The sequence below is a fragment of the Mobula birostris genome, chromosome 2, assembly GCF_030028105.1.
Source record: "Mobula birostris isolate sMobBir1 chromosome 2, sMobBir1.hap1, whole genome shotgun sequence".
Taxonomy (NCBI): Eukaryota; Metazoa; Chordata; class Chondrichthyes; order Myliobatiformes; family Myliobatidae; genus Mobula; species Mobula birostris.
Window position 1 is genome coordinate 74,812,722 of NC_092371.1, and position 27,720 is coordinate 74,840,441.

A 27,720-nucleotide genomic window follows, 5' to 3' on the forward strand; every position below is an offset into this window, starting at 1 on the left:
TATCAGAGAGACAATGTGACCGAATAGTCGGATGACCTTGCGAGTCAGAGACTCAAGAGGGTGCAAATGAACTCAACGGGTCAGAGACATTTGTGGACGCAGAGGGATGGTCAACATTGCAGGGTTTATGAGCCACAATCTATCGAGGTTGAGAGCCACATGTTTTGTATATTTCCCCAGAAGCCAATCCTCTGTCCCTGCAGGTTAACCTTATGCTTGTTCCCCTGCCTGACACCCAGCTCCTTCTCCCCGTGCCACACCCATCAGATCCACCCTGACTATCTGAGCCTTGGCCTGGCATTAACTCCTGAACGGTTCATTCTGAAAATCACAAGAAAATGCTGCAGATGCTGGGAATCTGAAACAAAAGGGACAATACTGAGAGTACACAGGCAGCATTGTGGAAAAAGTAACAGGGCTCCAGAGCAGTTTTGATGAGCTGAATGACCTAATTCCGCTCCTATGTCTTATGGCTTTAGTGTTATCCTGTTTACTTTTGCTAATTCTGATCCCAATTGGGTTGCGTAGATTAAGCCGGAAGGTTAAAGGTTAATTTTATTTGTCACATGTACATCGAAACACACAGTGAAATGCGTCGTTTGCATCAACTCAGGGCAGCCTGCAAATGTCACCGTGCTTCCAGTGCCAACAACTCACTAGCCCTAACTGCACATCTTTGCAGGATACTGGAGCACCCGTAGCAAATGCCCGCAATCAAGGGGAGAACATACAAACTTCTAACTGACAGCAGCGGGAATTGAATCCCGATCTTACCACTGACGCTGTAGTAGCTTAATGAAGGCTGTCCGCTGCCTCCTCTCCCATAGCAGTGCGACCGCTCTAGTTGAGTATGATGTTCTCCTGAGGGGTTATCCCTTTAATGGGGAACGCATGTGGATGACTTTGTTTTCTGTGGGGAGGCTGATGCATGGGCCCTGACAAATTAGGGTCAGGTTTCAGTGACGCGGAATGCAAGACGACTGGGGGTTCTTCACTGCTGCAGCCTTCCTCACGCTTCACTGCCATTGTGATGTGTCGTCCTCTTCCACCTGCTCCGCCATTGAGGTCTTTGTTGGCGTGCTCTTTGCCTGGAACTTTCCTCTTGGCTTTACTGTCATGGGTGACTCTACCAGGAGCTAAGCTCCAGACAGCATCGCTCTCGGGATCTCAAGAAGTCATAAGCCTCTCCACCACGGCCAGGGGAAGATCCTCAGAGAATTCCTCCCCAAGCTACAGCTGAAGCTATTGCTGAGCTACTTGTTTGCATTTTGCTTTACGAAGTCTTCTTTAAACTTGCTGCTGTTAACTCTGGTGCCCAGTTTTCCAATTCTTCCCACTCATTGTTGGGAAGACAACGATGATATCCTTCAGGGCAGAATCCATCTATCAGCCCCTAACATTCAATGGCACTACCGTCACTGTAAGCGCCGCAATCAATATCCTGGAATTTACCATTGATCAGAGACTGGAGTAGCCACGTACACAATGTGGTAACAATGGCAGGTCAGAAGCAAGGAACTCACCCCTCAAAGCCTGCCCATTTGAAGGCTCAAGTTGGGAGTCAGATTAAGTGCTCTCCACTTGCTGGACGGCAGCTTCAACAATACCCGAGAAACCCGGCGCTATACAGTCATTGGTGAGTCAGAGGAGGTTCCTGAGAATGATCCAGGATTGAAAGGGCTTACATAAGAGGTGAGTTGGATGGCTCTGGGCCTGTCCTCACTGGAGTTTAGAAGAATGATAGTGATCTCATTAAAACCTACCGAATATTGAAAAGGCCAAGATTGAGTGACATTGAGAGGATGGTGCCTATTGCATAGCCTCAGAATAGAGCGCATCCCTTTAGCCATATGAATCTGTGCAATTCATTGTCACGTACAGCTGTGGAGGGCAAGTCATTGGGTATATTAAAAAGCAGAGGTTGATAAGTTTTTGGTTAGTAAGGACATCAAACAGTAAGGAGAGAGAGCAGAAGAATGGGGTCGAGAGGGAAAAAAATCAGCTATGATGGAATGGTAGAACAGATGTGATGGGCCAAGTGGCCTAATTCTGCTCTTATGTGTTATGATTTTAAGTCTTATGGACATAGTAGCCTATTGATAGGCTCCCCATCCACAAATATACACTCAATCCATCTTCAATGAATATTAACAGCAGTTTGATCATTATAGAATACACTGCAGCAATTCACCTAGACTTGTTAGACAGACCCTTTCGAACGCATGAACTCCTCCAGGTAGAACAACAAGGGCAGCAAAAGCACAGAGAACATCCCCACCTGGAAGTTGCACTCCATTTCTCACAACTTGGAAATTTATTGCCTTTCCTTCACCGTCACTGGGTCCAAATCCTAGAAATCTCTCCCTAACCCTAAGGCCATACGATTAAGGAGCAGAATTGGGGCATTCCGCCCACTGGGTCCATTCCCTCGTTTAATTATAGCTGGTTATATTCTCAATTCTAGTCTCTTACTTTGTCCCTCTAACTCTTAACCCCCTTACCATTCAAGACCCTATCAAACTCACCCTTAAAAACACCCAGAGCTGTCTATTCTGCACATTCACCACCCTCTGGCTAAGGAAAGTCCTTCTTGTCTCAGTCCTAAGAGAATGGATGCCCTCAGATGCCAGACTCTCCAAATACTATTCTTAGACCATAAAACATAGGAGCAGAATTAGGCTATTTGGCCCATGAAGTCTGCTCAACCATTTATTATCCCTCTCAATCCCGTTCTCCTGCCTTCTCCCCGTGACCTTTGACATCTTTACTAATCAAGAATCTGTCAACCTCCACTTTAAATATACACAGTGTCTTTGCCTTCACAGTTGTCAGTGGCAACGAATTCCACAGATTCACCACCCTCTGGCTAAGAAAATTCCTCCTCATCTCTGTCTTACGAGGTGGTCATTGCATTCTGAGTCTTCACCCTCTGGTCCTATATTCTCATGTGTAACATCCTCTCCAAATCCATTCTTTCTAGGTTGCTCAATATTCAGTAGGTTTCAATGACATACTCCTTTATTCTTCTAAACTCTAGTGAGTTCCGACTCAGAGCTCCTCATACCTTAGCTCTCTCATCTCCCATCTCCAATACCAGCTCATCCTTTCTTGGACACGGGGCCCAAAATTGCTCACAATGCTCCAAATGTGATCTGACCATCGCCTTGTAAAGTCTCGAACTTCTAACAGCCTTGCGAGCCACAGGGCCGCCTCGAGGACTGCGGGGGTTCAAGAAGGCAGATCACCCTCACCTTCTGAGCGCCGCTAGAGACGCCTAGTTAAACAATAGCTCAGCCTGCAGAGCTTGTGCCCCTTGATAAATATGCGCTTTGAGTGCAACATGTGATAACTCGTAGAAAGGGGTTACACTCAGAAGACGGGGTTACTCATTGGGTGAGCCTGGTCTTCATCGGAAAACTCCCCACTGAGTAATTATTTCGAGACCGCCCATATTTTACTTGCACGACCTCCCCTGTCTAATTACTAGTTAAAAATCCGCAGGACCACTGTTTACTCAGGAGTCGATGGTGTTCAGTGCCAAACTCTTTGGACCGGCGGGTCAGGCGCTTTAGTTCAGTCTCTCCAAGTTTCACGTGTTGGCGTTTCCCTGGTGGAATACTAACGAAGGAGAGAGGGAGGAAGGACGGAGACTTTGACAAGAGCAGCGACTGAGACAGTATGGTGAAGATCGGAGTGATCGCCAAGAAGGTTTGGAGCCTTCGCAAAAGCATTATAGTCTGCTTCACCCCACTGTTACTTTCTCCCATATTGCTGTTCATGCCTCTAAAGGTAAATACTGTTCTGCGGCTAGACCGCGGGTGAGTTGGACGGTGTTTGACGATATCGTGTACAGCATTTTTGTGTGTGTGTGTGCGGGGAATATGGATCAAAAAATCGTCTTAATTGCAAACGTTTGTATTTGCGACCAGAAAGAACCCCGATCCATAATTATTTCTGTCAGAATGACTCAACTTCCAAAACTATTAAATTGCACTAAATTCTTGTATGCTGTTGTCTAATTAAGGATTCCCCAAGTTGAATTTCAATTTGCTTTCTTGGAGGGTGGGCGCGTGGGGTGGGCGGGTGGGCTGTAATCACTTGAACTGAAATATTTAACCAACTTTATGTCTGTAACTTGTTATTATCTTACGATCAGGCGTTGTGACCACATTTTCCAGTGACAGTTGAGTCAGGAGCTTGTTAAGTTCAAATCTTGTCCAATGATTTGGGTGCAAAAATCTAGTGAGAGTCTCCTATACACTACAGGTGTACTACATCGATGGCTGCAGTGTCTCTTGAATGAAATGTTTGACTAATGCCCTCCTTTCCTCTCCTATAGATGTTCAAATATTTAGTTCAATGGTTCTATTTAATATCAGAGAATTAATACAATATACAACCTGTAATCCTTGCTCTCCACAGACATCCTCGAAACAGAAGGAACCCCCAAAGGATGAATGACACAAAAAACATAGGAACCCCAAAGCCCCCTGCCCCCTCCCATGCACAAGCAGCATGACCCTCCCCCTCCCCACTTATTCGAGCATAAAGCATCAACATTCCCACAACCCACCATGCCAGCAACAGCAAAGCTCCAGAGTGACCATGGTCTACACTCCATCAAAAACTACTGTACATCCCAACAGTTCGACATCACTCAGGCTCTCTCCCAACTGAGAGCCGTGGATTCGTCCTGAAAGACTTATTCCTCAGCCATACTTTGTGCTTTAAGTACACCTTCCCTTTTGCCATCAGATTTCAGAACAGCCGAAAGCAATAAGTCATCAGGAGCATATTAGTTCATGCTCTGCTCCGCCATTCCAGCATGGCTGATTTACAAACCCATGAAACCACCTAAAAATTGGACTCTGGTGGTACTTATTTCTTTTCTAACATAGCAAATTTTTATGTTCTGCTCTGAAACACATGTCTGTGAAAATACAGGGTCAAGTTCAAGTTCAAATTTAATTGTCACTCAGCCATATGCAGGTATACAGCTAAACAAAACATCGTTCCTTTGGGACCAAAGTACAAAACACAGTACAGTCACACACAGCACATATACTGTAAATACAATCCAGCATATACTGTCTCAAAAAATATTAGCACAATAAATGATTCAGATTCTGATTCCTCATTCATCATCTCAGATACAGATTATACAGTCATTGTCATGGTGTTGCTTAGGGAACTTCCTGCTTACAAATTGGCAAAGTTTAAAATAAGTTTATTAATCATAAGACATAGGAGCAGAATTGGCCATTTGGCCCATCAAGTCTACTCCGCCATTCAATCATGGCTGATCCATTTTCCCCTCCTCAGCCCCATTTCCCAGTCTTCTTCCCATAACCTTTGATGCTGTGGCCGATCAAGAACCTATCAATCTCTTTCTTAAATACACCCAAAGGCCTGGCCTCCACTGCTGCCTGTGGTAACAAATTACACAATTTCTCTGGCTAAAGAACTTCTCTCTGTATCTCTGTTTTAAATGGATGGCCCTCAATACTGAGGCTGTGCCCTCTTGTCCTAGGCTCTCCCAACATGGGAAATATCCTTTCCACATCTACTCTGTCTAGGCCTTTCAACATTCAATGAGATCCTCCCTCATCCTTCTAAATTCCAGCAAGTACAGACCCAGAGCCACCAAACATTCCCCATATGAGCAACACACATCAAAGTTGCTGGTGAACGCAGCAGGCCAGGCAGCATCTCTAGGAACAGGTACAGTCGATGTTTCGGACCGAGACCCTTCGTCAAGCCCGAAACGTCGACTGTACCTCTTCCTAGAGATGCTGCCTGGTCTGTTGCGTTCACTAGCAACTTTGATGTGTGTTGCTTGAATTTCCAGCATCTGCAGAATTCCTCGTGTTTGCATTCCCCATATGATAACACTTTCATTCCTGGAATCATCCTTGTGAACTTCCTCTGAAGGCTGTCCATTGCCAGCACATCCCTTCTTATAAGGAACCCAAAACTGTTCACAATACTCAAGATGAGGCCTCACCAGTGCCTGATAAAGCCTCAGCATCACATCCCTGCTCTTGTATTCGAGACCTCTTGAAATGAAAGCTAACATTGCATTTGCCTTCCTCACCACCGACTCATCCTGCAAGTTAACCTTTAGGGTGTTCTGCACAAGGACTCCGAAGTCCCTTTTCATCTGAGATTTTTGGATTTTCTCCCTGATTAGAAAATAGTCTGCAGGTTTATTTCTTCTACTAGAGTACATGACCAAGCATTTTCTATTTTCTATTTATGATTTATAATTTAAATTTTTAATATTTACTATTGATTTGTAATCCAGGGAGCGGGAAACGCAGAATCAAATATCGCTGTGATGATTGTATGTTCTAGTATCAATTGTTTGGCGACAATAAAGTATAAAGTATTTTCCAACATTGTATTTCACTCGCCACTTTCTTGTCCATTCTCCTAATCTGTCTAAATCCTTCTGCAGCCTTCCTGTTTCCTCAACTCTACCTGCCCCTCCACCAATCTTTGTATCATCTGCAAACTTGGCAACAAAGCCATCTATTCCATCAGCTACCTCAGTGATATACAACATAAAAAGAAGCGGTCCCAAGACCAACCCCTGTGGAACACCACTAGTCACTGGTAGCCAACCAGAAAAGAATCCTTTTATCCCCACTCACTGCCTTTTACCAATCGGCCAATGCTCTAACCATGCCAGTAACTTTCCTGTAATACCATGGGCTCTCAACTTGGTAAGTAGCCTTGTGTGTGGCATCTTGTCAAAGGCCTTCTGAAAGTCCAAATATACAACATCCACTGCTTCCCCTTCATCTATCCTACTTGTAATCTCCTCAAAGAATTCCAATAGATTCATCCTGAAAGATTTTCCCTTAAGGAAACCATGCTGATTCTGTCCTGTCTTGTCCTGTGTCACCAAGTATTCCATAACCCCATCCTTAACAATTGACTCTAACGTCTTCCCAACCACTGAGGTCAGGCTAAATGGTCTATAATTTCCTTTCTGCTGCCTTCCTCCTTTCTTAAAGAGCGGAGTGATACGTGCAATTTTCCACTCCTCTGGCACCATGCCAGAGTCTACTGAATTTTGAAAGATCATTACTAATACCTCCACAATATCTTTTGCTACCTCTTTCAGAACCCTAGGGTGCAGTTTGTCTGGTCCTGGTGACTTGTGCACCTTTAGGTCTTTCAATTTTTTGAGAACCTTCTCCCTTATAATAGAACTGCACTCACTTCTCTTCCCTCACACCTTCAAGATCTGGTACACTGCTAGTGTCTTCCACAGTGAAAACTGATGCAGAATACTCATTTAGTTCATCTGTCATCTGCTTGTCCCCATTATTGTTTTTCTGGCCTCATTTTCTAGCGGTCCTAAGTCTACTCTCATATCTCTTTTATTTGTTATATACCTGAAAAAGCTTTTTCCATCCACCTTGATATTGTTTGCTGACTTGATTTCATATTTCATCTTTTCCCTCCTAATGATTCTTTTAGTTGCTTTATGTATTTTTTTAATGCTTCCCAATCCTCTTCCTTCCCACTAATTTTTGCTTTTACTTTAGCTTTGATTTCCCTTGTCAGCCATGGTTGTACTATTTTGCATTTGAGTATTTCTTTGTTTTCATAATACATCTATCCTCTTCCCCCCCCAGAAACTCAAGTCATTGCTACTCTGCTGTCATCCCTGCCAGTATCTCCTTCCAATTTATTTTGACCAACTCCTCTCTCATACCACCATAATTTTCTTTACTCCGTTGAATTACAGGTATGTGTTGCCTAACGTCCACGATACGTGCTGTGTAATCGGACATTACGTGATTTGGATGTTGTGCAAACGCCATATTATAGACTTAGCAAACCTATATGAAGTACTGTAGTGTACCTGTATGGACTAAATAGCCAAGAACTTACACTAAGACTGTATACTGTACACTATAATACATACATACACCATAATTTTTTATTCACATCTTTCCCTCTCCACCCCTCTCCGCTTTCCACAGGAATTGGTCCCTCCGCGACTCCCTGATCCACACGTCTATCCCCACGGATCTCCCACCTGGCACTTATCCCTGTAAGCGTAAGTGCTACACCTGTCCCTACACCCCCTCTCTTGCCACCATTCAGGGCCCCAAACAGTCCTTCTAGGTGAGGCAACACTTCACTTGTGAGTCTGTTGGGGTCGACTATTGCATCCGGTGCTCCCGGTGCGGCCTCCTCTACATCGGTGAAACCCGACGCAGATTGGGGGACCGCTTCGTCGAGCACCTCTGCTCTGTCCGCCACAACAGACAGGATCTCCTAGTAGCCACCCACTTCAACTCTGCTTCCCATTCCCATTCAGGTATGTCCATACATGGCCTCCTCTACTGCCATGATGAGGCTAAACTCAGGTTGGAGGAGCAACACCTCATATACCATCTAGGTAGTCTCCAGCCCCTTGGTATGAACATAGAATTCTCCAACTTCCGGTAATTCCCTCCCCCTCCCTTTCTCTATCCCTGTTTCACTCTGCCCCTTCCCCCAGCTGCCTATCACCTCCCTCATGGTTCCGCCTCCTTCTACTACCCATTGTTTTCATAGAAACATAGAAAATAGGTGCAGGAGTAGGCCATTCGGCCCTTCGAGCCTGCACCGCCATTTATTATGATCATGGCTGATCATCCAACTCAGAACCCTGTACCAGCCTTCCCTCCATACCCCCTGATCCCCGTAGCCACAAGGGCCATATCTAACTCCCTCTTAAATATAGCCAATGAACTGGCCTCAACTGTTTCCTGTGGCAGAGAATTCCACAGATTCACCACTCTCTGTGTGAAGAAGTTTTGCCTAATCTCGGTCCTAAAAGGCTTCCCCTTTATCCTCAAACTGTGACCCCTCGTTCTGGACTTCCCCAACATCTGGAACAATCTTCCTGCATCTAGCCTGTCCAATCCCTTTAGGATTTTATACGTTTCAATCAGACCCCCCCCCTCAATCTTCTAAATTCCAACGAGTACAAGCCCAGTTCATCCAGTCTTTCTTCATATGAAAGTCCTGCCATCCCAGGAATCAATGTGGTGAACCTTCTTTGTACTCCCTCTATGGCAAGGATGTCTTTCCTCAGATTAAGGGACCAAAACTGCACACAATACTCCAGGTGTGGTCTCACCAAGGCCTTGTACAACTGCAGTAGTACCTCCCTGCTCCTGTACTCGAATCCTCTCACTATAAATGCCAGCATACCATTCGCCTTTTTCACCGCCTGCTGTACCTGCATGCCTACTTTCAATGACTGGTGTATAATGACACCCAGGTCTCGTTGCACCTTCCCTTTTCCTAATCGGCCACCATTCAGATAATAATCTGTTTTCCTATTTTTGCCACCAAAGTGGATAACTTCACATTTATCCACATTAAATTGCATCTGCCATGAATTTGCCCACTCACCCAACCTATCCAAGTCACCCTGCATCCTCTTAGCATCCTCCTCACTGCCGCCCAGCTTCGTGTCATCCACAAACTTGGAGATGCTGCATTTAATTCCCTCATCCAAGTCATTAATATATATTGTAAACAACTGGGGTCCCAGCACTGAGCCTTGCGGTACCCCACTAGTCACTGCCTGCCATTCTGAAAAGGTCCCGTTTATTCCCACTCTTTGCTTCCTGTCTGCTAACCAATTCTCTATCCACATCAATACCTTACCCCCAATACCGTGTGCTTTAAGTTTGCACACTAATCTCCTGTGTGGGACCTTGTCAAAAGCCTTTTGAAAATCCAAATATACCACATCCACTGGTTCTCCCCTGTCCACTCTACTAGTTACATCCTCAAAAAATTCTATGAGATTTGTCAGACATGATTTTCCTTTCACAAATCCATGCTGACTTTGTCCGATGATTTCACCGCTTTCCAAATGTGCTGTTATCACATCTTTGATATCGGACTCCAGCAGTTTCCCCACCACCAGAGTTAGGCTAACCGGTCTATAATCCCCGGTTTCTCTCTCCCTCCTTTTTTAAAAAGTGGGGTTATATTAGCCACCCTCCAATCCTCAGGAACTAGTCCAGAATCTAACGAGTTTTGAAAAATTATCACTAATGCATCCACTATTTCTTGGGCTACTTCCTTAAGCACTCTGGGATGCAGACCGTCTGGCCCTGGGGATTTATCTGCCTTTAATCCCTTCAATTTATCCAACACCACTTCCCTACTAACATGTATTTCGCTCAGTTCCTCCATCTCACTGGACCCTCTGTTCCCTACTATTTCTGGAAGATTATTTATGTCCTCCTTAGTGAAGACAGAACCAAAGTAATTATTCAATTGGTCTGCCATGTCCTTGCTCCCCATAATCAATTCACCTGTTTCTGTCTGTAGGGGACCTACATTTGTCTTTACCAGTCTTTTCCTTTTTACTATCTATAAAAGCTTTTACAGTCAGTTTTTATGTTCCCTGCCAGTTTTCTCTCATAATCTTTTTTTCCCCTTCCTAATTAAGCCCTTTGTCCTCCTCTGCTGAACTCTGAATTTCTCCCAGTCCTCAGGTGAGCCACTTTTTCTGGCTAATTTGTATGCTTCTTCTTTGGAATTGATACTATCCCTAATTTCTCTTGTCAGCCACGGGTGCACTACCTTCCTTGATTTATTCTTTTGCCAAACTGGGATGAACATTTGTTGTATTTCATCCATGCAATCTTTAAATGCTTGCCGTTGCATATCCACCGTCAATCCTTTAAGTGTCATTTGCCAGTCTATCTTAGCTAATTCACGTCTCATACCTTCAAAGCTACCCCTCTTTAAGTTCAGAACCTTTGTTTCTGAATTAACTATGTCACTCGCCATCTTAATGAAGAATTCCACCATATTATGGTCACTCTTACCCAAGGGGCCTCTCACGACAAGATTGCTAATTAACCCTTCCTCATTGCTCAAAACCCAGTCTAGAATAGCCTGCTCTCTAGTTGGTTCCTCGACATGTTGGTTCAAAAAATCATCCCGCATACATTCCAAGAAATCCTCTTCCTCAGCACCTTTACCAATTTGGTTCACCCAATCTACATGTAGATTGAAGTCACCCATTATAACTGCTGTTCCTTTATTGCACACATTTCTAATTTCCTGTTTAATACCATCTCCGACCTCACTACTACTGTTTGGTGGCCTGTACACAACTCCCACCAGCGTTTTCTGCCCCTTAGTGTTATGCAGCTCTACCCATATTGATTCCACATCTTCTCGGCTTATGTCCTTCCTTTCTATTGCGTTAATCTCATCTTTAACCAGCAACGCCACCCCACCTCCTTTTCTTTCATGTCTATCCCTCCTGAATATTGAATATCCCTGAACGTTGAGTTCCCATCCTTGGCCACCCTGGAGCCATGTCTCTGTGATCCCAACTATATCATAATCATTAATAACAATCTGCACTTTCAATTCATCCACCTTGTTACAAATGCTCCTTGCATTGACACACAAAGCCTTCAGGCGCTCTTTTACAACTCTCTTAGCCCTTATACAATTATGTTGAAAAGTGGCCCTTTTTGATGCTTGCCCTGGATTTGCCGGCCTGCCACTTTTACTTTTCTCCTTACTACTTTTTGCTTCTACCCTCACTTTACACCCCTCTGTCTCTCTGCACTGGTTCCCATCCCCCTGTTGTGAACTAACCTCCTCTCACCTAGCCTCTTTAATTTGATTCCCACCCCCCAACTATTCTAGTTTAAAGTCACCTCAGTAGCCCTCGCTAATCTCCCTGCCAGGATATTGGTCCCCCTAGGATTCAAGTGTAACCCGTCCTTTTTGTACAGGTCACGCCTGCGCCAAAAGAGGTCCCAATGATCCAAAAACTTGAATCCCTGCCTCCTGCTCCAATCCCTCAGCCACGCATTTATCCTCCACCTCATCGCATTCCTACTCTCACCGTCACGTGGCACAGGCAGTAATCCCGAGATTACTACCTTTGCGGTCCTTTTTCTCAACTCCCTTCCTAGCTCCCTATATTCTCCTTTCAGGACCTCTTCCCTTTTCCTACCTATGTCATTGGTACCTATATGTACCACGACCTCTGGCTCCTCACCCTCCCACTTCAGGATATCTTGAACACGGTCAGAAATATCCCGGACGCTGGCACCAGGGAGGCAAACTACCATCCGGGTCTCTGGACTGCGTCCACAGAATCGCCTATCTGACCCCCTTACTATCGAGTCCCCTATTACAACTGCCCTCCTCTTCCTTTCCCTACCCTTCTGAGCTACAGGGCTGGACTCTGTACCGGAGGCACAGCCGCTGTCGCTTCCCCCGGGTAAGCTGTCCCCCCCAACGGTACTCAAACAGGAGTACTGCCTATCACCTCCCTGCTTCCCCTCCCCTGCCCCTTTGTCTTTCAAATTACTGGTTTTTCAACTGAACTTACCAGCCTTCTCCTTCCCACCGTCCCTCCACCTTCTTTACAGGGCCTCTGCCCCTTCCCTCTTCAGTCCTGACGAAGGGTTCCCACCCAAAATGTCGACTCATTGTTTCCACTGATGCTGCCCGACCTGCTGAATTCCTCTAGCATGTTGTGAGTGTGCAGATTATTTTGTGTTTATAATTTTTTATTTCATTTTAACCTTTTCAATTTTTTTCACTTTTTAAACTTTTATGTAAACACTTGCTTAGCCTATATCACACACAATTTATCAAAGATGATCAGGATCATCCACATCACTGTTCTCAACTTCCTCATAGTGTTCCACCGGAAGAGTTTCAGGTCAAATAACCTGCATTTGGAAGCCATGATGCACTTTATGGTAATATTTTCGAAAGAAAATTAAACAGAGAGATAATGTTACTACACTCAAGAGATGCGCGATACACGAGATTGGTTACATCTGCTATGTCACGTTCTCCGATTGGGACTGCGGGCGTATATGTGATCGAACGTTGTCTGAATGGACGTTAAGTGGCACACACCTGTACTGCTATGCCAGACTTTACTTTCTCCCTTTCAAAGTTCAAGTTGAACTCAATCACATTGTGATCACTGTCTCCTTAGGGTTCCTTCACCTTAAGCTCCATAATCGCCTTCGGTTCATTGCATAACACCCAATCCAGTATAGTTTATCCCACAGCAAACTCAATGACAAGCTGCTCTAAAAAGCCATCTCGTAGGCATTCAACAAATTCACTCTTTTGAAATTCATTACCAACCTAATTTTCCCAATTGACCTGCATGTTGCATGTTAAAATGTTCCATGGTTATCATAACACTGTCCTTTTGACATGCATTTTCTATCTCCCATTGTAATCTGTAGTCCACATCCCAGTTAGAGGCCTGTATATAACTGACATTAGGGTCATTTTACCCTTGTAGTTTCTTAACTCAGCCCACAAGGATTCAACATGCTCCAGTCCTATGCCACAACTTTCTAATGATTTTATGCCATTTTTTAATACCAGCAGAGCCATGCCACCTCCTCTGCCTACCTTACTGTCCCTCCGACACAATATGTAACCTTGGACATTCAGCTCCCAACTCCAGCCAACCTTCAGCCATGATTCAGTGATGGCCAAAACATCATACCCGACAACCTGTAAAAGTGCAACAAGGTCATCCACCTTATTTTTTACACACCGTGCATTGAGATTATAACACTTTGAGCATTGTATTTGCTACCATTTTTGATTCTGCATCCCTAATGCACTGAAACTCACCCTCACAACGCGCTGGAGGAACTCAGCAGGTCGGGCAGCGTCCATGGAAACGATCAGTGTCCATGTAAATGATCAGTCAATGTTTCGGGCCGGAACCCTTCATCCGTTGTGAGTGTTGCTTTGACCCCAGCATCTGCAGAGTATTTTGTGTTTATGAAACTCACCCTGCTGGCTGCGATTTCGTCCTATCATCTGCCTGTCCTTCCTGACAGTCTAAGTGCACACTATCTTTGCTTTTTCACCATTCATCCTACCCTGAGTCCCTTCATCTTGGTTCCCAGCCCCCTGCCAAACTAATTTAAACCCTCCCCAACAGCTCTAACAAACCTGCCTGTGAGAATATTGGTCCCCCTCGGGTTCAGGAGCAACGTGTCCCTTTTGTACAAGTCATACCTCCCCACCCCCCAGAAGAGATCCCAGTGATCCAAGAACCTGAAGCCCTGCTCCCTGCACCATCTTCTCAGCCACGCATTTATCTGCCAAATCATCCTGTTTCTACACTCACTGGTGCATGGCACAGGTAGCAAACCAGAAATTACTACCTGGGAGGTCCTGCTTCCCAGCTTTCTGCCTACCTATCTAAATTCTCCCTTCAGGACCTCTTTGCTTTTCCTTCCTATGTCATTGGTACCAATATGTATCAAGACATCTGGCTGCTGTCCCTCCCCTTCCAAAATGCTGTGGACGTGGTCTGAGATGGCCCTGACCCTGGCACCAGGGAGGCAACATACCATTCAGGTATCCCGTTCACCTCCTCAGAATCTCCTGTCTGTTCCACGTATTATTGAGTCCCCAATCACTACTGCTCCCCTCTTCTCCCTCTTTCCCTTCTGCACCACTGACCTATACTCAGTGCCAGTAACCCGGTCTTCATGGCATTCCCCTGGGAGGTCATCCCCCACAAAAGTATCCAAAACGGTATACCTAGTATTGAGGGGAATGGCCACAGAGGTGCTCTGCACTAACTGTCTATTCACCTTCCCATTCCTTCTCCTGACAGCCACCCGCCTCCTGCAACTTCGTGGTGACTACTTCCCTGTAACTCTGATTGATGATCTCCTCACTCCCCCATACAAGCCGAAGGTCATCCAGCTGCTGCTCCAGATCCCTAACACGGTCTTCAAGGAGCTGCAGCTGGATGCACTTCACGCAGATGTAGTTCCTGGGAGACTATGGGTCTCCCAGGATTCCAACATCCAGCATGAAGAACACACAACAGCCATTTAAACTACACTAAGTACCCATGACACAGTAAGAAAAGAGAAACTTAACAGAAAGTTACCTGGACAGCTTACCCAGAGACAATATTTCTCCCAAGCCAAAGCCTCCTTTGAGCCAAAGCCTGGCATTCCCACTCTCACCTCTGGCCCACTCCAACAATGGCTGCTCCATATACAACCTTGAGATTCATTTTCTTGCAGATAATTACTGGAAAATAAAGAAATACAATAGAATTTATGAAAAACTATACATAACAGAAACTGACAAACATCCAATGTGCAGAAGAGGGCAAAACATGCAAATAATAAGTAAATAAATAATGCTGAGAACGTGAGTCCTTGAGAGTGAGTCTATAAACTGTGGATTCAGTTTAGGATTAGGGTGAATGAGTTATTTATACTGATTCAGGTTGCTTGTAGGGTAATAACTGTTCCTCTGGTGACAGTAGCCTTTCCTATATTGACCTCAGTGATTGCAGTGCAAGAGTATTTCAATAGCTCTGAAGTGCTCTGGGGTGGGTTGACAGAGGTGTGGAAGTACTGTAAAAATGAAAGCTTTTCTGAAAGGATTGCGTCAAGCCTTCCTGATATACACTATACTGAGGGCTTGAGTAACAGGGAGTGATTGGATCAGCTGGGACTGTTTAACCTGAAGTGAAGGAGGCTGAAGGGTGGTCTTATGGAGGTTTATAAAATTTTGAGGGGCATAAATAGTCACAGTCTTTTTCCAGGGAGGGCAATCTAAAACTAGCGGTAATAGGCATCTTGGCTGCCATGGATGAGTCGGGCTGAAGGACCTGTTTTCATTCTATAAATCTCCATGAAGCTGTGAATCTGTACCCACAGCTGGTGAACACACGCTGACTTTTTCCCCTCGGGTTGTGTGAGACTCCTCCAAGAGGACCAGAACCTTGTCATTGGGTTTAGAGACTTGTGTGCCTCAATGACCTGGCTGGAGTCAGGGCTTTATGCTTTGTCTCTTGATAGGGTCACCCATGCCAAACAGGTCAAAGAGTAGAGGCCAGACTAAGACTGGTCCATTGTCCTCTGGTTTGAGAGTTCACCTCAGGGCTAACAACCCTGACTGGTCAAACAAAATTGTTATGGAAACAGCAATGAAGAACCCTTCTACATCTGAATGTGATGCTGTTCCTGATTCTCCATCCGAGACTTGCATGACTGACAGTATGAAAACCGAGAGAAAGCTGCTGATAAGCTGAAGGAAGCCCTGAACACCAGAAGATAGAGGACCTTCACTGTTGCCCAAAATCCCTGTGGTAAACCATATATATATGTTGTGACTGGGTTAACTGTCTGGATACGCCCCTCTGCTGACTGACCCTGTGGATCCTCCCACAGAGTCCTGTATAAAGGTGTTTCGCCTTGCCGCCTCCCCCTCAGTCCAGGGGCAGACACTCACCATGGAGGTCGTGGAGGTCGTATTGTACAGTGAATAAAAGCCTTTCAGTATTTTACCAAACCTCAGTCTTTTGGAGTTATTGAAGGTGCTTCAGTCCCGGCGGCATAACAGGCAGGATGTAAGAAAGTTGAGTGAGACTAGAATGAGAGGTTACAGTTTTAGGGTGATAGTCAAAATATTCAAGTAGAATATGTCAACTCTTTACTCCTCTCTGTAGATACTGCCTGACCTGCTGAGTTCCTCTCCCATCTTGTGTATGTGTGTGTGTTGCTGTATACTGAAGGGAAATCTGGGGGGGAACTGCTTCCCTCAGGGTGGTGCGAGGGCGGGTCAGGCCACCAGCGGAAGTGCTGGATGTGGGTTCGATCGTAGCAGTTAAGAGAGTTTGGATAGGTTCAAAGCAAACTTATTGTCAAAGTACATATATGTCACCAGATACAGCCCTAGCGTGCATACTCAATAAATCCATAATAGAATAATAACCACAATAGAATCAATGAAAGTCTGCACCAACCTGGGCGTTCAAACAGTGTACAAAAGACAAGAAACTGCAAATACAAAACGACAGAAATACCAAATGAATAAGCAATAAATGTTGAGAGCCTAAGGTGAAGATACATGGGTGAGAGGAGCGTGAAGGGCTATGATCCAGGTACAGGTTGGTGGGACTGGGCAGAAAATCAGGCCGGCTGGTGATGCAATGGCATCAGCGCTGGACTCCGGAGCGAAGGCTCCCGAGTTTGAATCCAAGTCGGACCACCCTCTGAGCACGCTTTCCATCCGTGCCGGGTTGAGCGTCGAGCTAGCCACTCGGCCTTGTGAAAAAAAAAGGGTCAAATCAGGAACGTTCATATCGTGACCCGATTAATCTGAAAGGAGACCAATCCTGACACCACGCGCCAGACAAGAATGGCCAACTGTCTGGTGCGACACACTAAAAAAAATTGTCATATGCACCAAGATACAATGAAAATCTTTCTTTTGCACACATTTCCTCGGGTCTTTATATCAGTATGCATAGGTAGTACAGAACTGTGCAAAAGTCTTAGCCACATGTATACAGCCAGGGTGCCTAAGACTTCTGCACAGTACTGTGGTAATTTTATGTATGGCACTGCACTGCAGCCCTCCCAAAAAAACAAACTCCATGGTACACGTGAGCGATGAGAAATCTGATTCTGATATGGGTCTCTATTGTGGACTGAGAGTGGGAAGGGGGCAGGGAGAGGGGAATCATCGTTGGGAAAAGGGAAATGGGGAGGGGAGGGTGCAGGAAGCTCCAGGGGGATGTTCTGTAATAAATAATAAACCAATTGTTTGGAATCAAAAGACCCTGCCTGGTGTCTCAGGGGTGGGTGTATCTACACCCCGATCACCCCACCTGGCACTCCTTCTCTGCCTCCTGTCCCCCACCCCTGCCGTGCCACTCCACCCTCACACTTCCCAACATCCTTTGCTCCCACCAGATTTACGAAATGTACAAGTCTGCTCTCCGCTCCACGTTGACAAATACAAGGCTGCGCAAAAGTCTTTTGCACAGTTCTGTAGAGGAGATACGCAGTTACAGAACGCAGAATATAGAGTTACAGTTACAGACAAAGTGCAGTGCAGGCAGACAATAAGGTGCAAGGCCACGTGAGGACAAGAGTCCATCTTATCGTACTAAGGTGAGAAGCTGCTGCTGACAGTGCGTACTTTCAGAATTTTGTATTTTTTGCCCAATGGGGCTGGGGGGGGGTGGTTGCGGGGGAGAGAATTCCACCGGGAGAGTGTACAGGGACTCCTTACAGACAGCTCTGGAATTGAACTACAAGCTCCAGCAACCTGACACTAACTGCTTTGCTACTATTGCGCTCTTGGAGGGCAAACAGGATTCACTGAGGGGAAGCTGGTTGCTGTGATGTACTGAGCTGTGTCCACAACTCTCTGCGGTTTTTCAGAGCAGCCGCCACAATGCCCTCTGATTGGATGCTTCCGGTTAGGATGTGTCCAGATACCCAGCATAACTTTGTGAATGTATACTGTTCAGTCAATGTGATGATTAATAAATTTCCAAAAGTTAAACTTAGCACTATATTGAAAATTGAATGAGTTATTGAATTGAACCATGTAATTTGGCTTGAAAATCAAAACATTGCAGATGCTTGGAAATATGAAATAAGAACCGAAAAGCTAGAAGTATCTTTGACCTTAAACATTGACTCTCTCTCCTGCCTATCATCTCCCCCAGATCCTCTCCTCCTTCCCTTTCTCCTATTGTGTACTCTCTTCTCTTATCAGATTCTTTCTTCTCCAACCTTTGACCTTTCCAACCTATCTAGCTTCCCCTATCATCTTCCAGCAAGCCTCCTTCCCCTCCCCCCGCCTTCTTATTCTGGCATTTCCCCCCTTCTTTCTCAGTCCTGATGAAGGCGCTCGGCCCAACATGTCGACCGTTTATCCATTTTCATAGATGCTGCCAGACCTGCTGAGTTTCTCCAGCATTTTGTGTGTGTTGCTTTGGATTTCCAGCATCAGCAGACTTTCTCGTGTTTGTGATTAACCCTTTCTAACTGGTGACTGACCTGCTAAGATTTTCCAGTATTTTCACTGGCATCTTACTTCCTAGCTTCCACTCCTGTGCTGACTTTGAATATCTGAAACGTATTCCTGTCAGAAATTAGTGAGTATGAAATATTGTAATAAAAACACACCTCATAACATCAGTCTGATGGAGTACTTTCTTGCTACCAACATCTGTTTATATGCAGCATATTTGTTACACTGGCTGTCTGAAGGTTGGGACTCACACCCAGATGCTGCTTGGACTAGCCAATACTAATTGTAGGGAGAGTTGGACAAACTTGTATTGTTTGCTCTGGAGCATTGGAGGTTGAGGGAAAATGTGATGGAAGTATATTAAATTATGAATGACATAGATAGGGTTAAAAGCTAGAGTGTTACTCACTTGTCAGAGACAAGAGACATTAATGCTTATTGTTTTTAATTATTTACAATTCCAATTACAGACTTACACTTTCATGCATTGTGTAGATTTATTGCCAGATCAAATCAGTGCCATATAGTATTTTTTCTACAAGTTATTGACATCTCCTTCCCACTGTAACACAACCTACCTGCAATTCTCTAGATTATAGTTGAAGTCAGTACAGGAGGCTACACTTGGACTGATTTTGGCTTAAAAAATGTGACCCTCTGACTTCCCAAGGGTGGCCTGGAAGGAGATTCATTATTTTGGGAAATATTAGATGTATAATTTAATGGATAACAACTAGAGTGCTATTTATTGCTATTCATTTGTATTTGCACAGTTTGTTTAGACTAGATTAGATTAAATTAGATTCAAACTTTATTGTCATTGTGCCGAGTACAGATACAAAGCCAATGAAATGCAGTTAGCATCTGACCAGAAATGCAAAGAATAGTGTTATTTATGAAATAACTGCAAATAAAAAGTAAGTGCTACAGCACACAAATATAAAAGTACTGAGACAGAACAATACGGATGCAATACTGCTTAGCGCTGTGATGTGAGGTTCAGCAGGGTCACAGCCTCAGGGAAGAAGCTCTTCCTGTGTCTGCTGGTGTGGGAGCGGAGGCTCCTGTAACACCTACCGGATGGGAGGAGAGTAAAAAGTCCATGGTTAGGGTGAGATGCATCCCTGATGATGCTTTTTCCCTGCCCAGGCAGCGTTTATGGTAGGTGTTCTCAATGGTGGGCAATTGTGTGCTGATAATCGGCTGGGCAGTTTTCAGCGCATGCTGGAGTGCTTTGCGGTCCAATACGGGACAATTGCCATACCACACTGAGATGCAGTTGCTGAGTATGCTCTCAATGGCACAGTGGTAAAAGTCCGCTGTACCATTTGTTTGTTGTCTTCTGCACTCTGGTTGCTATACTTCATTAACCCCGTTATAGTTCCTTTTCTATAGATTTGCTGAGTAAGCCCACAGGAAAATAAATCTCATGGTTGTATATGGTGAAATTGTATTTGATAGTACAATTTACTTTGAACTTTGAGAGCTTTTGACTTCAACTACCGCACAGAGTCTTGTCATCTTCAGAAGTTTTCCGATGACTCTGCCATAGTTGGACGCATCAGCAAGGGAGATGAGGCTGAGTACAGGGCTACGGTAGGAAACTTTGTCACATGGTGTGAGCAGAATTATCTGCAGCTTAATGTGAAAAAGACTAAGGAGCTGGTGGTAGACCTGAAGAGAGCTAAAGTACCGGTGACCCCTGTTTCCATCCAGGGGGTCAGTGTGGACATGGTGGAGGATTACAAATACCCAGGGATACGAATTGACAATAAACTGGACTGGTCAAAGAACACTGAGGCTGTCTACAAGAAGGGTCAGAGCCATCTCCATTTCCTGAGGAGACTGAGGTCCCTTAACATCTGCCGGACGATGCTGAGGATATTCTACAAGTCTGTGGTGGCCAGTGCTATCATGTTTGCTGTTGTGTGCTGGGGCAGCAGGCTGAGGGTGGCAGACACCAACAGAATCAACAAACTCATTCGTAAGGCCAGTGATGTTGTGGGGATGGAACTGGACTCTCTCGTGGTGTCTGACAAGAGGATGCTGTCTAAGTTGCATGTCATCTTGGTCAATGTCTCCCATCCACTACATAATGTACTGGGTGGGCACAGGAGTACATTCAGCCAGAGACTCATTCCACCGAGATGCAGCACAGAGCGTCATAGGAAGTCATTCCTGCCTGTGGCCATCAAACTTTACAACTCCTCCCTTGGAGGGTCAGACACGCTGAGCCAATAGGCTGGTCCTGGACTTATTTCATAATTTACTGGCATAATTTACATATTACTATTTAACTATTTATGGTTCTATTACTATTTATTATTTATGGTGCAACTGTAACGAAAACCAATTTCCCCCGAGATTAATAAAGTATGACTATGACTATGACTATGACTATCTACAGTTGTGGTCAGAAGTTTACATACACCTTAGCCAAATACACTTAAGCTCAGTTTTTCACAATTCCTGACATTTAATCCTAGAAAACATTCCCTGTCTTAGGTCAGTTAGGATCACTACTTTATTTCAAGAATGTGAAATGTCAGAATAATAGTAGAGAGAATGATTTATTTCAGCTTTTATTTCTTTCATCACTTTTCCAGTGGGTTAGAAGTTTACATACACTTTGTTAGTATTTGGTAGCATTGCCTTTAAATTGTTTAACTTGGGTCAAATGTTTTGGGTAGCCTTCCACAAGCTTGTCACAATAAGTTGCTGGAATTTTGTTCCATTTCTCAAGACAGAACTGGTGTAACTGAGTCAGGCTTGTAGGCTCCTTGCTCGCACATGTTTTTTCAGTTCTGCCCACAAATTTTCTATCGGATTGAGGTCAGGGCTTTGTGATGGCCACTCCAATACCTTGACTTTGTTGTCCTGAGGCAATTTTGCCACAACTTTGGAGGTATGCTTGGGGTCATGGTCCATTTGGAAGACCCATTTGTGACTGAGCTTTAGTTTCCTGGCTGATGTCTTGAGATGTTGCTTCAATATATCCACATAATTTTTCTTCCTCATGATGCCATCCATTTTGTGAAGTGCACCAGTCCCTCCTGTAGCAAAGCACCTCCACAACATGATGCTGCCACCCCCATGCTTCACGGTTGGGATGGTGTTCTTCGGCTTGCAAGCCTCACCCTTTTTCCTCCAAACATAACAATGGTCATTATGGCCAAACAGTTTAACTTTTGTTTCATCAGACCAGAGGACATTTCACCAAAAAGAAAATCTTTGTCCCCATGTGCACTTGCAAACTGCAGTCTGGCTTTTTGATGGCAGTTCTGGAGCAGTGGCTTCTTCCTTGCTGAGCAGCCTTTCAGGTTATGTCGATATAGGACTCGTTTTACTGTGGATATAGATACTTGTCTACCTGTTTCCTCCAGCATCTTCACAAAGTCCTATACTGTTGTTCTGGGATTGATTTGTACTTTTCGCGCCAAAGTACGTTCATCTCTAGGAGACAGAATGCGTCTCCTTCCTCAGTGGTATGACGCCTGTGTAGTCCCATGGTGTTTATACTTGCATACTATTGTTTGTACAGATGAATACGGTACCGTCAGGCGTTTGGGAATTGCTCCCAAGGATGAACTAGACTTGACATCATTCTCTGACCTCAATCCGATAGAAAATTTGTGGGCAGAACTGAAAAAACATGTATGAGCAAGGAGTAACCTGACTCAGTTACACCAGTTGTCTGGAGGAATGGAACAAAATTCCAGCAGCTTACTGTGAGAAGCTTGTGGAAGGCTACCCAAAACGTTTGACCCAAGTTAAACAATTTAAAGGCAATGCTACCAAATACTAACAAAGTGTATGTAAACTTCTGACCCACTGGGAAAGTGATGAAAGAAATAAAAGCTGAAATAAAACATTCTCTCTACAATTATTCTGACATTTCACATTCTTAAAATAAAGTAGTGATCCTAACTGACCTAAGGCAGGGAATGTTTTCTAGGATTAAATGTCAGGAATTGTGGAAAAACTGAGTTTAAATGTATTTGGCTAAGGTGTAAGGCGGATGAGAGGGGAGAGGGGATCTGATTGAAACATATAAGATTATTTAGGGATTGGACACGCTAGAGGCAGGAAACATGTACCCGATGTTGGGGGTGTCCAGAACCAGAGGCCACAGTTTAAGAATAAGGGGTAGACCATTTAGAACGGAGTTGAGGAAAAACTTTTTCACACAGAGGGTTGTGGTTCTGTGGAATGCTCTGCCTCAGAAGGCAGTGGAGGCCAATTCTCCGGATTCTTTCAAGTAAGAGTTAGATAGAGCTCTTAAAAATAGCGGAGTCAAGGGATATGGGGAGAAGGCAGGAAAAGGGTACTGATTGTGGATGATCAGCCATGATCACAGTGAATGGTGGTGCTAGCTCGAAGGATTGAATGGCCTACTCCTGCACCTATTGTCTGTTGTCTATTGTGTATGTAAACTTCTGACTTCAGGTGGAATGAAAAGCTTACTTGCAGTAGCATCACAGTCATATAGCATGATATAAGCAACATTCACATGAAAAACATAAATAAAACTCAATTTTTTTCCAGAAAACACAATTAAAAAAGAAAAAACGCAAACACGAGGAGATCTGCAGATGCTGGAATTTCAAGCAACACACATAAAAGTTGCTTAAAAAAGAAAAGAATATGTTTTAGTGCAAAGTGATTGAAGTTGTCATGTTGTTGGTAAACTCCAGTGATCAGGGTTGCGCCAGTTGGTTCAAGAATTGATTGGATGAAGGGCAGCCATCAACATCATTATGTGCTATGTCATATGATGTGGGCAATTATCGTCTTCTTTCTGTCTTTAATCTGATGTTGCCTGTGGGGACCCTTTTTCCGCCATTGCTCTTATTCTTTTCTCTATCCATGACCATGAATCTAACTGGCAAATTTTCTACAGAACTGGTTTGCCATTGCCTTCTTCTGGGCAGTGTCTTTACAAGATGGGTGATCCCAGCCATTATCAATGCTCTTCAGAGATTGTCTGCCTGGCATTACCAGGACTTGTGATATACTCCAGCTGCTCATATGACCACCCAGCACCTGCTCCCATGGTTTTATATGACCCCGATCGGTGGGGGGAGGGGCGTGGTTGGGGCTAAGCAGGTGCCTAAGGGTGACCTGCAGGCTAGTGGAGGGAAGGAGCACCTTACACCTCCTTTGGTAGAGATGCATCTCCATCCCGCTACCCGAGGGGAAGACGATGTCCTTGAACCTACTGGTGTGATACTTCAGGCTTCTGCAATTCCTGCCCAATGGTATGAAAAAACAAAGGAATTCGATTATCTAGCCACCTTTTAAAAGAACAGGCACAGACAAATTGGATTGAAAACCTCCCTTCTATAGTTATTAATATCAAATACAACCATTTAATTTTTAATACGTACACTATGAATAGAAGACACTTAGACAGATCGATCGATAGGAATAGTTTAGAGATATTGGGGCCAAATTCAGGCAAATGGGAATGGTGGAGAATCAGAGCTAGGTTTATTACCACTAACGTATGTCATGAAATGAGTTGTTTTGTGGCAGCAGTACAGTGCAAGACAAAAAAAATTATTATAAGTTACAATAAAACAAACCAATAAATAAATAAATAGTGTGATCGAGGAATAGTGACGTAGTGGCTATCGATCACTCCGAAATCTGATGGTGGAACGGAAGAAGCTGTTCCTAAAATGGATTTCAGGTTCCAGTACCTCCTCTCCGGTGACAGTAATAAGAAGAGGGAATGTCTTGCCTTTTGAAGATGTCCCTGACGTGGAGAGGTTTGTGTCCATGACAGAGCTGGTTGCGTCTGCAGTCTCTTTCGGTCCTGATCATTGGAGCTTCCATGCTAGGCAGTGATACAACCAGTTACAATGCTCTCCATGGTACATCTGTAGAAATTTACTAGTCTTTGGTGATGTACCAAATATCCTCAAACTCCTAATAAAATATAGCTGCTGGCATGCTTTCTTCATGATTGCATCAATATGTTGGGCCAAGGATAGATCCCTGAAATGTTGTCTCCCAGGAACTTAAAGCTGCTCACCCTTTTCACCACTGACCTCTCAGTAAGGAGTGGTGTCCTCCCAGCTCCTCCTTCCCAAAGTCCACATCAATTCCTTGGACTTGCTGACGTTGTGTGCAAGGTTGTCGTTGTGACAACCACTCAGCCAGCTGATCTACCTCACTCCTGTACGCCTCCTTGTCACCATCTGAAGCTCTGCCAATAACAGTGGTGTCTTCGGTGTTGGAGTTGTGCCGGGCCGCACAGCCATGCGTGAGGAGAGACTCGGGCTGAATCACACACCTTTGAGGTTTATTTTATTATTTAGAGATACAGCATGGTAACAGGCCCTTCTGGCCCAATGAGCCCACGCTGCCCAATTGCATAAATGTGGCCAATTAACCTACTAACTCGTACATCTTTGGGAGGTGGGAGGATAAAGGAAACCCACGTGGTCAAGGGGAGAACATACAATTCCATGTGGGAGGGAAATTCCAGGCAATTCTAAAGTAGGTTACATGGTCAGCACAACATTGTGGGCCGAAGGGCCTGTAATGTGTGGTAGATTTCCATGTTAGATACAAAATCCTTGCAGACAACGACGGGAATTGAATTCAGGTCACTGGCACTGTAAAGTGTTGGTTGTCATTGCAGAGGAGATGTTAATACCAGTCCTCACGGACTGTGGTCTCCCAATTAAGAGGTCAAGGACCAGGTGAAGAAGGAGGTACAGAGTCCCAGAGATCCTAGTCACCATTGATATGTTCGAAGTTCAAAGTAAATTGATTATCAGAATGTGTATATATCATTATAGACTAACGTGAGATTTATTTTCTTGTGGCCTTTCACAGTAGGACAAAGAAAATAGAACCAATGAAAAACTACACACAACCAAGGACCCACAAGCAACCAACGTGCAAAAGAAGACAAACTGTGCAAATAAATTTAAAAAATAGATTGATAGATAGATAGTCCTGAGATTGTGAGGTGAGAGCCCTTGAAAGTGAGTCCATAGGTTATGGGGTCAGTTCAGGGTCGAGATGAGTGAATATAACGCTGGTTCAAGAGCCTGACGGTTGAAGGGGAATAACAGCTCCTGAACCTGGTGGTTGTGGTGGAAGGGGACTGTACAACTCTATGAATCTGCATCTTTTCCAGGAGGGACGATGTCTCTTTGTGGTTCTCCTGATGGCTGTGTACTGGTGCACAGAGGCCCTACCAATCCCAGTGACCTCCTTGCTGCCCATCAGTCTCTTTCCTCTCCTGGAGATCTTGCCGTCCAGTAAGGTTTGTCCTCAGTACCTCCTTGATCCCAACGTTCTCTTCATGAGTGGCCTAATCATGGCATTGGCCGTAGAAGAGTGGAACTTACACCGGCGAATAGCATTATCTGTCCTCCTCATTGTGGGGTCATCTCCGGCAAGGTAAGGAGAGCAAAGTATTATTTCACCGCGGTTAGCGTGACGCCGTTACGGCTCGGTGCGTCAGAGTTCGGAGATCAAATCTGGCACCATCTGTAAGGAGTTTGTACGTTCTCCCTGTAACCACATGGGTTTCCCCTGGGTGCTCCGGTTCCTTCCCATGGTCCAAAGACGAACCGGTTGGTCATTGTAAATAGTCCCGCGATTAGGCTAGGGCTGCTGGTTGGTGTTGCTTATTAAACCAGACCTGTTCCACGCTGAATCACTAAATAATTAAATACAATTTAAGTACATATATGTCACCATATACTACCTTGAGGTTCATTTTCTTGCAGGCATTCACAGTAGAACAAATGAATGGAAAGCTGCTCAAAGAAAGATTGAACAACCGATGTGCAAAATGGCAATATCAATCAGAGTTTTACTATTTCTGAGTCCAGATTAACAAACTGGAATTGTTTCAATAGTTCTGTAATAATTATTGTACTGTATCCTTACAAGACGTGCTCTAATCCTGGTAATCTTCTCTATACCGTCTCTAACACTTGCCTATCCTTCCTCTAATGAGGTGACTAGACCAGAGCACAATATTCCAAGTGTGCTCTCACCTGAGCTTTATAGAGCTGCAACATTACCCCGTGGCTCTCAATACCCCAACTCGTGAAGGCCAACACACCATACACCTTCTTAACCACCTTATCAACATGTGACATTGAGGGATCTGTGACCATTTCAATTAAGGGTACTTGCACTGGGGCAGAGATTGAGTGCTATTGTTGTCTTGTGTTTTGTAGGCTAATCCTGGGAATGATGATCACCACCAGTTTCCTGTCAATGTGGCTCAGTAACACTGCCACTACTGCCTTAATGATGCCTATAGCCAGGGCAGTGCTCCAAAGCCTGTTCTGCAGCATGCAAGCTACCTGTGAGTCTGTGAAGTTGAACGACTGTGAAGAAGACTCAAGCTGTAAAGGTAGCCTAATAAACTTTAAAACATTGATATTTATGATGTTACTGCATTGCAACTTCCAGTCTGGTTTCACACGAATCATTGCGTCTCCTGATGTGATGCCGCACAGAAACAGGCCCTTTGGCCTACTGTGTGTACACCAAACAACAGCTGCCCATTTACATTAATCCAATATTCAACTTACTTTCCTTTGAGATTCTACCACAGTCTCATCATCATCATTAAGTGCCACATTGTATGACGTGGGTGATCATGGTCTTTGACCATGATTGTCCTTGGCCATTTTTTCCTGGTTTGCCTTTGCCTTCTGGGCAGTGTCTTTACAAGGTGGGTGACCCCAGTCATTATCAATACTCTTCAGAGGTTGTCTGCCTGGCATCAGTGGTCACATAACCAGGACTTGCGATGTACACCACCTGCTCCCGTGGCTTCACGTGACCCTGATCGGGTGGGGGGGGGGGTAAGCCGGTGCTGCACCTTGCCCA

At 44.6% G+C, this 27,720-nt stretch overlaps 1 protein-coding gene across 1 annotated transcript in view; it reads left to right on the forward strand.

The window, feature by feature from the left end:
• The first annotated feature begins 3,465 nt into the window (after positions 1-3,465).
• Positions 3,466-27,720, forward strand: part of slc13a3 (solute carrier family 13 member 3) — a 68,883-nt gene continuing 44,628 nt past the window's right edge. The window contains exons 1-3 of the mRNA XM_072243162.1: positions 3,466-3,789; positions 26,003-26,268; positions 27,060-27,238. Coding sequence (XP_072099263.1) covers positions 3,679-3,789; positions 26,003-26,268; positions 27,060-27,238 — 556 coding nt within the window. The 5' untranslated portion in view covers positions 3,466-3,678. The remainder of the gene's footprint in view (positions 3,790-26,002; positions 26,269-27,059; positions 27,239-27,720) is intronic.